This window comes from Protopterus annectens, chromosome 7.part1, assembly GCF_019279795.1.
Source record: "Protopterus annectens isolate FY-2018-M chromosome 7.part1, PAN1.0, whole genome shotgun sequence".
Taxonomy (NCBI): domain Eukaryota; kingdom Metazoa; phylum Chordata; order Ceratodontiformes; family Protopteridae; genus Protopterus; species Protopterus annectens.
Genome location: NC_056740.1, coordinates 461402491 through 461419011, shown reverse-complemented (window position 1 = coordinate 461419011; position 16521 = coordinate 461402491). Strand labels below are relative to the sequence as shown.

The following is a 16521-nucleotide window of genomic DNA, read 5'->3' as shown; positions in this document are numbered from 1 at the left end:
CTAAAAAAGGCTTTTCACAGACATTCCATCTCTGGCTGCCTCCTCACTTGTGACATAAAATCTTCATGACCTAAACCAAGTCATTTAATTGCAGGCTATTTTCTTAAGTTTAGCTCGTTTGAGCTTAACCCCTTCCCTTCCAGTATCTTCTGTTAAAATATATACATTTCATCAGTTACAACAGTACAGTTTGACATACATGTATATTTCTTTTCTGTCCAGCAGGGCCCGCTGTTGATACATTTTTAACAGAAACAACTTTAAGGATACATTTTTTGACACAAGCATTTGTACAAATCAGTTTAATATGCAGATGACATATGATTCTTTACAAAACCCCAGTGAGCTATGCTGGCATATGGTACACGTGGCACTTCCCTACCCCTGGCACAGCTGGCACAGCTGGCACTACCTCACATCATCACACCTTTAATAGTATTAATCCTTACTGTTCTACTAAATTTCCACTACCTCAGAAATACATGTAATACTACTAACACTCACTGTTCTACTAATCCTCTTCTGCCTCAGAAATACCTGTAATGCTACTAACACTCAGTGTTCGAATAAAGCTCCTCTGCCTCAGAAATACCTGTAATACTACTAACACTCACTAAAAATACCTCCCAGAGGGATAGGCTTTTCACCCAAAGTATCCCCTCTTGTATGATCAAGCAATGTAAGCCATTGACCTCCACTATGATTTGATGGGTACCCATAATTTTACTCTAGGGTTATGTATTCTGTCCATCATTCAGCAGGGTGGCAAATCCATCCACTAAATTGTCTGTGTCGAATGGACAGTCTCTGTCTATGGAGTCACCCTGGCTGCCTGCCTGGAAAGAACTCATGAACTAGTTCTTACAGTTTGGATATGGTCATGCTTGAAAAAAAATTAAACGAAAAGTTGATCATAAATGTAATGCTTTACAATTGTGTAAACTGCTGATGGTAAGCAGTTTCTGTCTGGGCGGTTTTCTTTGCTGAACAACTCCTGTAAATAATCTAAATAAACCACCTTTTATACTAACAATTAATTAATATTTGTGATGAATGTACATCTGTAGGCCAGTTGTTTTATAGGATGTACATTTTGCATCAGATTCTAACTATGTGAATGTAAGGATACATAAACATCAAAAGAAAAGTGGTAATTATCTGATGATTTGTTTGAGTGTTTATAAATGACTACATAGAATGACATTTCAAATATCAAGTTTGTTCTACTTGTTATTAATATGAAGATCAGTTACAACTAGTATGTAGGAGATGTTTCTTAGCTTTAAGGTGGAACACCAGAGACAATTGTATGTGTAGGAATCACTGAAGGAATAAAAGTTTAATTGCAAACATCAACATTTGGTGTTATATTTGCATTATCCAAAATTATGTCATAACTGCCCTGATAACATGTTTGTACTGTTTTTGTTTTCAGGTGAAAGATACAGACAGACCTATGGTCATCCTGGTAAGTAGTATCTAATTATTCAGTAATGCTTGAACTTTGTAACAGATATTTTATTTTAAATGCTGCATGCAGTGTTGATGGGGAAAGTCAGATTATGAGAGAGGAAAGTGTGAAAAAAATCAAATAATTGTGAGATATTTTAAGCAAGCATGCTGGAATCAGTGTGATGAAATGTAGGAGCTGAGCAAGTCAGGGGATTGCAATGCAATCTGTTCTGTTATGCACTTTTGAAATGTACACTTGACAGAGGATTATAATTAGGTTTCCAATCATAAGTTATTGTGTTTTTGACAAGGATTTCAAGAAATTTACTTCAAGTGCAGAGTGAAATAAAGCTTGTGAAGTGAAGGTTGATGTCTATGTTGAGAAGACATAACAAGAGTTATGATCTGAGAGATCTGATCATAATGTTATTTTTTGTTTTGTCTTTTTTTTTTGTTGTGCATGCAGCTTAAATTGATCCGTGTATTAACAGTTGCAGAATAAAAAGTGTGGAAGTGTGAAGTTTGTTTAAAACTATGGCAAAGCAAATAATCTAACATCTTTTAAAGCTGTTTTAGCTTCTGCTGTTGTTCTGTGATGGTTGACATTTTGAGGTGCTTAACAAATGCCTGTTAAGATCTGCCACCTAAACATTTTCAGTCGTTCACTGGAGGGGTTGCTTGAGTCTATATAACAATACAAATAGTTCTCCTTTTTTGTTCTTCTGTCACTTGGAAAAAACAAAATAAGTATTTTGTTTTGCTTTGAAACCGAAACCAGATAAGGCAGTAATTGTATTGTTGTATGGAATATCAGAAAACTGTGTGTTTTTATATAATGGACACGACCAGTGTTTGGTGTGTATGTAGGATGTCGGGCAGGTCTAGTCATCTACTATACTTTGCACAACCTCTGCAGCAAAGTTTGAACCATATTTGGGCTATCAGTTCTCTACGCCACTGTTATTGCTGTGTCCCTGAGACAGCTCTGCTAGTGTTCCTGGAGTGATTTTCAGGTGATCCCCAAACATGGAGGACTTACTAAAATGACTTATGGACTCACATGTGGTAAAAGAGCAGAGGTTCATGCAACTATAGCAGCAATCAGTTGTTCATAGGTTCATAGGTTGGTACTAGGCTATCAGCCCTAGGGCCTATACAAGCATAGCAATAACAATTCCCTGACTATTTCTTACCACACTATTTACTTCCCTGGACCCCTGTCTAGCAGGGTGACTGACGTGATCCCCGGGGTGAATTTCCTTTCTCCCATCCAATCGTCAAGGTTCCTTTTGAAGAGGGTCAAAGAGGCACTCTGCTTGACATGCATGGGCAATCTATTCCAGAGTCGGGGAAGTTTCTGGGTCAGGAACCTATCCCTCCAGCATGTTTTGTTTATTGTGATGACAAGGTTTAGATCCCTGGAGCATGTGGCTCTGAGGGATTGGGATTTTTTTAAGTGTAGCATGTTTAACAGCTCTGGGTTTGACATGGTCTTGTATGTTAAGGAGAGATCGCCTCTGAGTAGACGATATGCGACAGAGTATAGCTGGAGTTTTTTAAGGCGGTCAGCGTAGGGCATCTGCTTTAGGCCTGTAATTCTTTTAGTGAGGTATTTCTGTGGCCTTTCCAGTTGTTGCAGATGTCTTGAGAGGTACATACCAACCGGAGCGTTCTATTCTATAATGGGTCTAATGAGCGATGAGTACAGTGGGACAATGACCTCCTTTTTTCTGGATGAAAAGCCCTTAGTGATGAGGTGTGCCACATAGAAGGATTTCCTGACTGTTGTGGCGATGTGGTTATCGAAGGTGAGACCACTGTCCACCTGTGTTCCTAAGTCTCTTAACACACTTTCGATGTTTAATGTACTGCCACCTATATGGCAATTCACAGATACATGTTTTTTCCCAAAGGGGATAACTATACATTTCTTGGCATTGAGCTTGAGCACATGGCTCTGGCACCAAGCATCTGTTTCTGTAAGGCCCTTTTGTAGAGTATCCACATGGCCACCATAGCTGCTAACCCTTAAATTGTGCTTGCTATGAAGAAACTAACCATCGAAGATGATCTGGAATCATACCTGGTCACTTTTGAAAAGCAAGACACCTTAGAAAATGGGAACTGAATAGATTAGGCAAAAGATATATCATTGCAGCTGATAGGAAAGGCACTGAAAATGTCTATGGAGATGGAGGGAACTAACTACTGGTCCATGATAAAATGAAGAAAAGACGTGTGTATGCAATGTTTTAAATGTCAGTTATAACACTTTGGCGTTGCATTACACACTGTTATAGGGTATGAATTTTGACATCCTGGCTTTTTGATGTTTTAACAAAGACCCATAGATAGCTAGCCTTGTGTGAGAACCCATGTTCACACTGTATACGGTTTCTGTATGTGTTATACACTCATCATTACGTTTTCATACTGTAATTTATATACATGTTTTTGTACTGTATACTGTTTCTGTGTGTATTATACACTCATCATGATTACCTTTTCATACTGTAATTTATATACATGTTTTTGTACTGTATACTGTTTCTGTGTGTATTATACACTCATCATGATTACCTTTTCATACTGTAATTTATATACATGTTTTGTACTGTATACTGTTTCTGTGTGTATTATACACTCATCATGATTACCTTTTCATACTGTAATTTATATACATGTTTTGTACTGTATACTGTTTCTGTGTGTATTATACACTCATCATGATTACCTTTTCATACTGTAATTTATATACATGTTTTTGTACTGTGTACTGTTTCTGTGTGAATTATACACTCATCATGATTACCTTTTCATACTGTAATTTATATACATGTTTTTGTACTGTATACTGTTTCTGTGTGTATTATACACTCATCATGATTACCTTTTCATACTGTAATTTATATACATGTTTTTGTACTGTATACTGTTTCTGTGTGTATTATACACTCATCATGATTACCTTTTCATACTGTAATTTATATACATGTTTTGTACTGTATACTGTTTCTGAATGTATTATACACTCATCATGATTACCTTTTCATACTGTAGTTTATGTGTTTTTGTACTGTGTACTGTTTCTGAGTGTATTATACACTCATCATGATTACCTTTTCATACTGTAATTTATATACATGTTTTTGTACTGTATACTGTTTCTGAATGTATTATACACTCATCATGATTACCTTTTCATACTGTAATTTATATACATGTTTTTGTACTGTATACTGTTTCTGAATGTATTATACACTCATCATGATTACCTTTTCATACTGTAATTTATATACATGTTTTGTACTGTATACTGTTTCTGAATGTATTATACAGTCATCATGATTACCTTTTCATACTGTAATTTATATACATGTTTTTGTACTGTGTACTGTTTCTGAGTGTATTATACACTCATCATGATTACCTTTTCATACTGTAGTTTATGTGTTTTTGTACTGTATACTGTTTCTGTGTGTATTATACACTCATCATGATTACCTTTTCATACTGTAATTTATATACATGTTTTTGTACTGTATACTGTTTCTGAATGTATTATACACTCATCATGATTACCTTTTCATACTGTAATTTATCTACATGTTTTTGTACTGTATACTGTTTCTGAATGTATTATACACTCATCATGAGTACCTTTTCATACAGTAATTTATATACATGTTTTTGTACTGTATACTGTTTCTGAATGTATTATACAGTCATCATGATTACCTTTTCATACTGTAGTTTATTTATGTGTTTTTGTACTGTGTACTGTTTCTGAGTGTATTATACACTCATCATGATTACCTTTTCATACTGTAATTTATATACATGTTTTGTACTGTATACTGTTTCTGTGTGTATTATACACTCATCATGATTACCTTTTCATACTGTAATTTATATACATGTTTTTGTACTGTATACTGTTTCTTTGTGTATTATACACTCATCATGATTACCTTTTCATACTGTAATTTATATACATGTTTTTGTACTGTATACTGTTTCTGTGTGTATTATATACTCATCATGATTACCTTTTCATACTGTAATTTATATACATGTTTTTGTACTGTGTACTGTTTCTGTGTGTATTATACACTCATCATGATTACCTTTTCATACTGTAATTTATATACATGTTTTTGTACTGTATACTGTTTCTGTGTGTATTATACACTCATCATGATTACCTTTTCATACTGTAGTTTATTTATGTGTTTTTGTACTGTATACTGTTTCTGTGTGTATTATACACTCATCATGATTACCTTTTCATACTGTAATTTATATACATGTTTTTGTACTGTATACTGTTTCTGTGTGTATTATATACTCATCATGATTACCTTTTCATACTGTAATTTATATACATGTTTTTGTACTGTATACTGTTTCTGAATGTATTATACAGTCATCATGATTACCTTTTCATACTGTAATTTATATACATGTTTTGTACTGTATACTGTTTCTGAATGTATTATACACTCATCATGATTACCTTTTCATACTGTAATTTATATACATGTTTTTGTACTGTATACTGTTTCTGAATGTATTATACACTCATCATGATTACCTTTTCATACTGTAATTTATATACATGTTTTTGTACTGTATACTGTTTCTGTGTGTATTATACACTCATCATGATTACCTTTTCATACTGTAATTTATATACATGTTTTTGTACTGTGTACTGTTTCTGTGTGTATTATACACTCATCATGATTACCTTTTCATACTGTAATTTATATACATGTTTTTGTACTGTATACTGTTTCTGTGTGTATTATACACTCATCATGATTACCTTTTCATACTGTAATTTATATACATGTTTTTGTACTGTGTACTGTTTCTGTGTGTATTATACACTCATCATGATTACCTTTTCATACTGTAATTTATATACATGTTTTTGTACTGTATACTGTTTCTGTGTGTATTATACACTCATCATGATTACCTTTTCATACTGTAATTTATCTACATGTTTTTGTACTGTATACTGTTTCTGAATGTATTATACACTCATCATGATTACCTTTTCATACTGTAGTTTATGTGTTTTTGTACTGTGTACTGTTTCTGTGTGTATTATACACTCATCATGATTACCTTTTCATACTGTAATTTATATACATGTTTTTGTACTGTATACTGTTTCTGTGTGTATTATATACTCACCATGATTACCTTTTCATACTGTAATTTATATACATGTTTTTGTACTGTATACTGTTTCTGTGTGTATTATACACTCATCATGATTACCTTTTCATACTGTAATTTATATACATGTTTTTGTACTGTGTACTGTTTCTGTGTGTATTATACACTCATCATGATTAACTTTTCATACTGTAATTTATATACATGTTTTTGTACTGTATACTGTTTCTGTGTGTATTATACACTCATCATGATTACCTTTTCATACTGTAATTTATATACATGTTTTTGTACTGTATACTGTTTCTGTGTGTATTATACACTCATCATGATTACCTTTTCATACTGTAATTTATATACATGTTTTTGTACTGTGTACTGTTTCTGTGTGTATTATACACTCATCATGATTACCTTTTCATACTGTAATTTATATACATGTTTTTGTACTGTATACTGTTTCTGTGTGTATTATACACTCATCATGATTACCTTTTCATACTGTAATTTATATACATGTTTTGTACTGTATACTGTTTCTGTGTGTATTATACACTCATCATGATTACCTTTTCATACTGTAATTTATATACATGTTTTTGTACTGTATACTGTTTCTGAATGTATTATACACTCATCATGATTACCTTTTCATACTGTAATTTATATACATGTTTTTGTACTGTATACTGTTTCTGTGTGTATTATATACTCATCATGATTACCTTTTCATACTGTAATTTATATACATGTTTTGTACTGTATACTGTTTCTGTGTGTATTATACACTCATCATGATTACCTTTTCATACTGTAATTTATATACATGTTTTTGTACTGTATACTGTTTCTGTGTGTATTATACACTCATCATGATTACCTTTTCATACTGTAATTTATATACATGTTTTTGTACTGTATACTGTTTCTGTGTGTATTATACACTCATCATGATTACCTTTTCATACTGTAATTTATATACATGTTTTTGTACTGTGTACTGTTTCTGTGTGTATTATACACTCATCATGATTACCTTTTCATACTGTAATTTATATACATGTTTTTGTACTGTGTACTGTTTCTGTGTGTATTATACACTCATCATGATTACCTTTTCATACTGTAATTTATATACATGTTTTTGTACTGTATACTGTTTCTGTGTGTATTATACACTCATCATGATTACCTTTTCATACTGTAATTTATATACATGTTTTTGTACTGTATACTGTTTCTGTGTGTATTATACACTCATCATGATTACCTTTTCATACTGTAATTTATATACATGTTTTTGTACTGTATACTGTTTCTGTGTGTATTATACACTCATCATGATTACCTTTTCATACTGTAATTTATATACATGTTTTTGTACTGTGTACTGTTTCTGTGTGTATTATACACTCATCATGATTACCTTTTCATACTGTAATTTATATACATGTTTTTGTACTGTGTACTGTTTCTGTGTGTATTATACACTCATCATGATTACCTTTTCATACTGTAATTTATATACATGTTTTTGTACTGTGTACTGTTTCTGTGTGTATTATACACTCATCATGATTACCTTTTCATACTGTAATTTATATACATGTTTTTGTACTGTATACTGTTTCTGTGTGTATTATACACTCATCATGATTACCTTTTCATACTGTAATTTATATACATGTTTTTGTACTGTATACTGTTTCTGTGTGTATTATACACTCATCATGATTACCTTTTCATACTGTAATTTATATACATGTTTTTGTACTGTATACTGTTTCTGTGTGTATTATACACTCATCATGATTACCTTTTCATACTGTAATTTATATACATGTTTTTGTACTGTGTACTGTTTCTGTGTGTATTATACACTCATCATGATTACCTTTTCATACTGTAATTTATATACATGTTTTTGTACTGTATACTGTTTCTGTGTGTATTATACACTCATCATGATTACCTTTTCATACTGTAATTTATATACATGTTTTTGTACTGTATACTGTTTCTGTGTGTATTATACACTCATCATGATTACCTTTTCATACTGTAATTTATATACATGTTTTTGTACTGTGTACTGTTTCTGTGTGTATTATACACTCATCATGATTACCTTTTCATACTGTAATTTATATACATGTTTTTGTACTGTATACTGTTTCTGTGTGTATTATACACTCATCATGATTACCTTTTCATACTGTAATTTATATACATGTTTTTGTACTGTATACTGTTTCTGAATGTATTATACACTCATCATGATTACCTTTTCATACTGTAATTTATATACATGTTTTTGTACTGTATACTGTTTCTGTGTGTATTATACACTCATCATGATTACCTTTTCATACTGTAATTTATATACATGTTTTTGTACTGTATACTGTTTCTGTGTGTATTATACACTCATCATGATTACCTTTTCATACTGTAATTTATATACATGTTTTTGTACTGTATACTGTTTCTGTGTGTATTATATACTCATCATGATTACCTTTTCATACTGTAATTTATATACATGTTTTGTACTGTATACTGTTTCTGTGTGTATTATACACTCATCATGATTACCTTTTCATACTGTAATTTATATACATGTTTTTGTACTGTATACTGTTTCTGTGTGTATTATACACTCATCATGATTACCTTTTCATACTGTAATTTATATACATGTTTTTGTACTGTATACTGTTTCTGTGTGTATTATACACTCATCATGATTACCTTTTCATACTGTAATTTATATACATGTTTTTGTACTGTATACTGTTTCTGTGTGTATTATATACTCATCATGATTACCTTTTCATACTGTAATTTATATACATGTTTTTGTACTGTATACTGTTTCTGTGTGTATTATACACTCATGATGATTACCTTTTCATACTGTAATTTATATACATGTTTTTGTACTGTATACTGTTTCTGAATGTATTATACACTCATCATGATTACCTTTTCATACTGTAGTTTATTTATGTGTTTTTGTACTGTGTACTGTTTCTGAGTGTATTATACACTCATCATGATTACCTTTTCATACTGTAATTTATATACATGTTTTTGTACTGTATACTGTTTCTGTGTGTATTATACACTCATCATGATTACCTTTTCATACTGTAATTTATATACATGTTTTTGTACTGTATACTGTTTCTGAGTGTATTATACACTCATCATGAGTACCTTTTCATACTGTAATTTATATACATGTTTTTGTACTGTATACTGTTTCTGAGTGTATTATACACTCATCATGAGTACCTTTTCATACAGTAATTTATATACATGTTTTTGTACTGTATACTGTTTCTGAGTGTATTATACACTCATCATGATTACATTTTCATACTGTAATTTATATACATGTTTTTGTACTGTATACTGTTTCTGTGTGTATTATACAGTCATCATGATTACCTTTTCATACTGTAGTTTATGTGTTTTTGTACTGTGTACTGTTTCTGCGTGTATTATACACTCATCATGATTACATTTTCATACTGTAATTTATATACATGTTTTTGTACTGTATACTGTTTCTGTGTGTATTATATACTCATGATGATTACCTTTTCATATTGTAATTTATATACGTTTTTGTACTGTATACTGTTTCTGTGTGTATTATATACTCATGATGATTACCTTTTCATATTGTAATTTATATACGTTTTTGTACTGTATACTGTTTCTGTGTGTATTATACACTCATGATGATTACCTTTTCATACTGTAATTTATATACGTTTTTGTACTTTATACTGTTTCTGTGTGTAGTATACACTCATCATGATTACTGTTTCATACTGTAATTTATCTACTTGTTTTTGTACTGTATACTGTTTCTGTGTGTATTATATACTCATGATGATTACCTTTTCATACTGTCATTTATATACATGTTTTTGTTTGTTACTCATCATGATTAACTTTTCATGCTGTAGTGTATTTACTTGTTTTTGTTTGTAGTTTATTTACGTGTTTTTGTTTGTAATTTATTTACGTGGTTTTGTGTGTTTACTTTTTTTGCTTTGCTTGGGACTAGATATGAAATTAGTCTTTTGTGATTAGTACTCACCCACTATTAGAAAACTCAAATAAAGTCAATATAAATAATCCCTGCATACCAACCTCACAATCCTACCCCAGCAATGTCACCATCCCAACCCTTCTATCCTCAGTATCCCACCACCTCTATCCTCATATCCCACCCCCCCAACTTCATCTTCCCACCCCTTCAAACCTCATCATCCCACCCCTTTATCCTCACCATCCCACCCCTCCAACCTCACCATCCCATCCCTCCATCCTCACCATCCCACCCCCTCCAACTTCACCATGCCATCCCACATCCTCACCATGCCACCCGTCCGACCTCACCATGCCACCCCTCTATCTTCACTATCCCACCCCTCCATCCTCCACCATCCCACCCTGTCAACCTCACCATCCCACCCTTTCAACCTCATCATCCCACCCCTCCAACCTCAGCACCCCACCATTCCATCCTCACCCTACCACCCCTCTATCCTTATCATCCCAGCTCCTCTACCTTCACCATCCCACTTCCTTTATCCTCATGATAGTACCCCCTCCAACCTCACTCATGTCCTCAGTATTCCATCCCTTTTTCTTCCCCATCCCATCTCTCTAACTTCACCATTCCTTTTTAAGTCTGACTAGAGATGTGCAACCACATCTTTGAGTATCTCTAAAGCCCAGGTAATCACTAATTATAATTTCAAGGATTTTAAACAGACAATCTTTGTGAAATTCAGTGGTGAGTTTTCAAATTCACTTGTAAGTTCACAAGACCTGACATCCACACAGCTGCTATTTATATGGAGGAATTTTGCTTTCACAAAGATAAGTACCTAGACATTGCAATCCCTACTATGGCCTTATATACTAGGAAGTAGAAGAGCAAATGTGTGTGTTTGTAGATGTATACATATGCAAATATATATATATATATATATATATATATATATATATATATATATATATATATATATATATATATAAATATAAATAGATATAGATATGCACTTCCTCACAGCAACGGGTGTACAGGCTGAACCAACAGATCTAGGTCAAACACACAAATTCAACAAATAATCATAAAAACATCAGTGCTCCACTTCTTTGGAATTCCACCGTGGATTTATTATTCTTCCACAAAAATCAGAACAGTATGGCAGAGAGAAGCATTAAAACCGCAGACCAGTTTCACCCATTAATGTCATCAGTGCTAGCTGGCACCTTCCATCCAGCAGGTTAAATACCATTTAGTTTAAAATGACAGTACCCCTTTCACAAGACATCCCCACACATAGTATTTTATACAAAAAATACACATATATTAATATAGCCCCAATGTTTGATACCCCCCACCCTTTTTTCTTTATCTAATATATAAGGTTGAACATCCCTAATAATTCTGATTTATTCAAGAACAATTGTGGACACATTATATATTGGTTTTACATATATTCATTAAGTCCTGGTTTATACATAGCTCCCAAGTTAATTATCCATAATCTTTCATTGTTATCCAAAAGTGCATGTTTGGATAGAGCAAACAAACCTTCACTCTTTTTTTGAAAATGTTGTTGGTCTTTCGGCTTTTCCTGGTTTGGGGTCGCCAGAGCTGAACTCCGATCCGCTAATGATTGGCAGTAGATTTTACGGTGCTGAGTTGTCAGCTCGACGCCCAACCTTCAACGAAGGCACGCCCATTCATGCATGTCTTTCGGAGCACCACTCGACCCACGGGGAGGACATGCAGACTCCACACAGAAGGCACTCCCTGCACTCCAGCCAGGAATCGAACGGGAGAACCTCTTGCTGTGAGGCAACAACGCTACAGCTGCACCATTTTTTGAAAATATTTTTATTAAATTTCTTATTTAAGTATCAATCATTACATTAAAATACAAAACTGAAATAGAACTACCTTACAAAGTAAACAAATTAAAACAGATAACTATTTATAAAGGTGTCTACCATTTAACTATATGACCAGATATTTCTTGTACCATTGTTATTGAATTCATAGAAAAGGTTTTCATATTATTATTACATTCAGTTTTGCTTTTTCAACAGTTCTTCAAGTTTTAACCAGATCCTGTAAGAAGTTGTAACTCTAGATGTCCTCATCTTGATTGTCAAAAGTTCATAATGTCAGACTTCGGTTGCCATATTTACAAACTCTTTCATTGTGGGTGTTTGCTCACTTTTCCAGATTTTGGTAATTGTCTTCCTTGTTATTGAAAGTAGGCTCCATATCAGTGGGTAGTTTATTTTCTTTACACAGTCAGGTATTTGTGTATTAAACAAAAAAAGTGATTTATTTAATGTGAATTTATCATTGAACAAAGATTGTAAGAAAACATTAACATTTTCTCCAAATGGTTTGACAGCTGTGCATTGTATAAATGTGTTGCCAGTCTGCATTAACACATACCTTGCATCTCTAGCACAGTGTTTTCTTTTTATATATTAAATCTATTGTGGTGATGTTATGAATATTTTATGCATGAACTTCCATGTGAATAATATCCACCTGAAGGACGATGTCGTTTGTTTAGAGGATATCAACATATTTCTCTTATCTTCTTTACTAGCTTCATGGTTATTTATAATCTGGAAGTATTCCCAATAGTTCTCTTTGATGTATTCCCCATTATTTTTGCATATTTTATATATTTTAGAAAGTAAACATTTAGGAGATAGTTCTTGGTTTACTAATGATATCCCTAGATCTATAAATTTTGGGACTTTGTTTCTTATTGATAATTGTATTAAATTTATTTTATTTTCTAAATTTTGTCTGTAGTTTTATATGTCCAACCATATATCTTTATCCAAATCAAATCTACTTATTATGTTCTCTATGCTCTGTATTTTGTTTCCATCTATCAGTTGATACCAATTAATCAAGTCTTTTTCTTTTAAGTTTAAGTGTTGCTTTTAAATTGAAAGTACTTAAATTATTATGAGTACAAGCAATTGGAAACATTAAGAAAAAACAAGCATTGTATCCAGGATTTTTGTATATAAAATCTCTAAATATCTTTAGTACAGATGTGATGTAATTGGAATTTATCTTAACTTTCTTATTGCCAACAATATAGTATTTTAACATCCATAAGAAATTATTAATTATCTGATTTTGTTGTATGTAATGCAACTGTTTTGAGTCTACACACATGCTCTCTAGTATGCACTTCCATTTTGCAGTATAGCTTTTATTTAACCAAAGAAGGATTGTTTTAACAATTGATTAAACTGAGTATAATTTTATCTCTGGCATACCAATTCCACCCAATGACCAGTCTCTTGTATAATGATTTAAACCTAACCTTGGTTTGTTGGGATACCAGTGAAATTTCAGAATGATGGTGTTGAATTCTCTAATATCTTTTTTAGATGGGGGCAAAGATAAGGACTGTATTGTATAAAGAATTTTAGGAAGTATAATAATTTTTTTATAGAAAGTCTTTCCTCCATCCGAAAGGTAAACTTATTCCATTTATTAACTAGTGTTCTAATGTTATCTAGAATGTTTTTATAGTTTTCTTCTACTATGTTCTTTATGCTTCCTTTTAAAATTATTCCAAGATAAATTATTTTATTAACTTGTTCTACATATTTAGAAAATCTGTTATCCATATTATTGATATTTTTATTTACTCACAGAATGTTTGCTTTATTTTCATTGAATGTTAGTCCGGATTTCCTCTGGAATACCTTCAATGCATTAAAAACTGCTCTAAGAGAATTTCTACAAACCTTCACCATTAACAGCATCAATAACTACAAACACAACATGTGCAGACTGGTGTAAAGTATAATGGTTATATAAGGCACTTGTATCCCATTTACATCTAACACGGGAGAGGTATCCATCAGCAGGCGATGCAATATCTATTGAAAAACAATCTTTTAGCCAAAACCCAATATGGCTTCTGACCTAGCCACAACACAGCTACAGCCCTATTATCTTTTACAGACACCGTGAACAAGGCCGGAGATGCAGGATGCTATACAGCCTTAGTATTCTTTGATCTCCAAGGCCTTTGACACAATGTTTCACCCCATACATTTGAACACACTGTCTAACTTAGGCTCCTCACATAACATAGTTAAATGGTTTCAGAGCTACCTCAAGGAAAGCAAACAAGCAGTGAAATGGTTCAATGAACTCTCAGCCTTTCTCCACAACCCTACTGGAGTCCCTCAAGGCTCCATCCTAGGACCCCTACTCTTCAACATTTTCGCAAACAACCTTCACACTGCCTTTCACCCTGGGACCCTCATTCAATATGCTGACGATTTCACCATAATCTGTACTGCCGAATCACTACCAGAACTACTTTCAAAAACACAGAGGTCCTCTTGGCAAAGAAATGCCCAAATCTTTTTTAATCCAAAGAAGACAAAACTAGTGCTCTTTCATCCAAAAAACACCTCCCCTGTCACTGATCATTTTAACATCCTTGCATCTGACAACACCATCATAGAAATAGTGCAGGACATCAAACTTCTACACGTTAAAATTGACAATAAGCTTTTGTTTGATCCCCATATACAGCAAAATATAAAGGAAACTCATCAAAAACTTGGACTGTTATATAGAAACAAACATTTCTTTACTGCAGCAACCAAAACTACCCTGGAAAAAACATTTTTTACTTCCCTCCCTTGTTTATGGTGCCCCTGTCTTAACCAACTTACAAACTTCTACCCTTAGCAAGTTGGAAGAGTGCTACAATAAAGTTGCAAAGTTTGCCACAAACTCTAAATATCACACACACCACCGTAAACCACTCCTAGAATTAAACTGGCTTGAACTCCCCAACCAACTTGCCTTTATTCAGCCATCCACCTTACACAACCTTATTTTCAAGCTTACTGCCTGCCCTGCACTAACCAATCTAGTCACACCTTACACACCAAATCAATTCCTACAATCAGAAGACAAAAATCTCTTAGCTATCTCAAAATCCACAAGAAAACCTGGTCACTCTCTGTATTCGTATTCTGTCTCTATACATTGGAATTCACTACCTCTAGCTACTAGGTCTATGCCTGGCCTAACCCATTTCAAAGCCTCTTTAAAAAAATCATCTCAAAAATACATGGCTCTGCTCCTGCATAAAGCCTGCCTAATGCTCAGGTCTTCCTCTTCTGTCACATTTCAATCCCTCACAGACTGCAAGATCCTAAGGCTCTTCTAACTACTTCTCTGCTCCTATATCATATCATTAAGCTACTGCTCAGGCTGTATTGTTTCTATTCTTCTTAACTCTCTCACTATCTATCTGCATCACTAACTTTCTGGCTGCTATTTTCCCGACTGAAATTAACATTCTATTTTTCATGTACTATAACTATCAATGTCACACATTGTATTACTGAAAAAACGCTAAGAAAACAAACGCCCTCAGAAAAAAAGACAAAAGATGCAAAAAATAAAACATTATTCGAAGCACGTACACTTGATTTTCAAAGAACCACATTTTATATCAGTGTTAATCAATTAGAAATAACTAGATTTCAAGAATTATTAAATAAAAAATAAGAAGAATTACTAAGTATTACATATATATACTACCTTTAATAATATATATACCTCTAAAAAAACTATAACTATTATAATTATTATGCTTCATTATGGAATACATATAGCAAATTACATAATCACAAAATCATTGGACACACAATATTATTCCCATATCATAACTTATATAAAAAGAAAAATGAGCATAAAAAATATTTTTTAAAAATCCATTACCATATCATAGTCATTTTATAATCTAAAGAATATATTAAAATATG

At 32.6% G+C, this 16521-nt stretch overlaps 1 protein-coding gene across 5 annotated transcripts in view; it reads left to right on the top strand.

Moving 5' to 3' along the window:
- The window catches only part of LOC122807829 (inter-alpha-trypsin inhibitor heavy chain H3-like), a 1807468-nt gene that overhangs the window by 1430938 nt on the left and 360009 nt on the right, over nucleotides 1-16521 (top strand). For all 5 annotated transcript variants that reach the window (XM_044078927.1, XM_044078926.1, XM_044078925.1 and 2 more), the window contains exon 16: nucleotides 1436-1468. In XM_044078927.1, the coding sequence (XP_043934862.1) occupies nucleotides 1436-1468 (33 nt within the window). The remainder of the gene's footprint in view (nucleotides 1-1435; nucleotides 1469-16521) is intronic.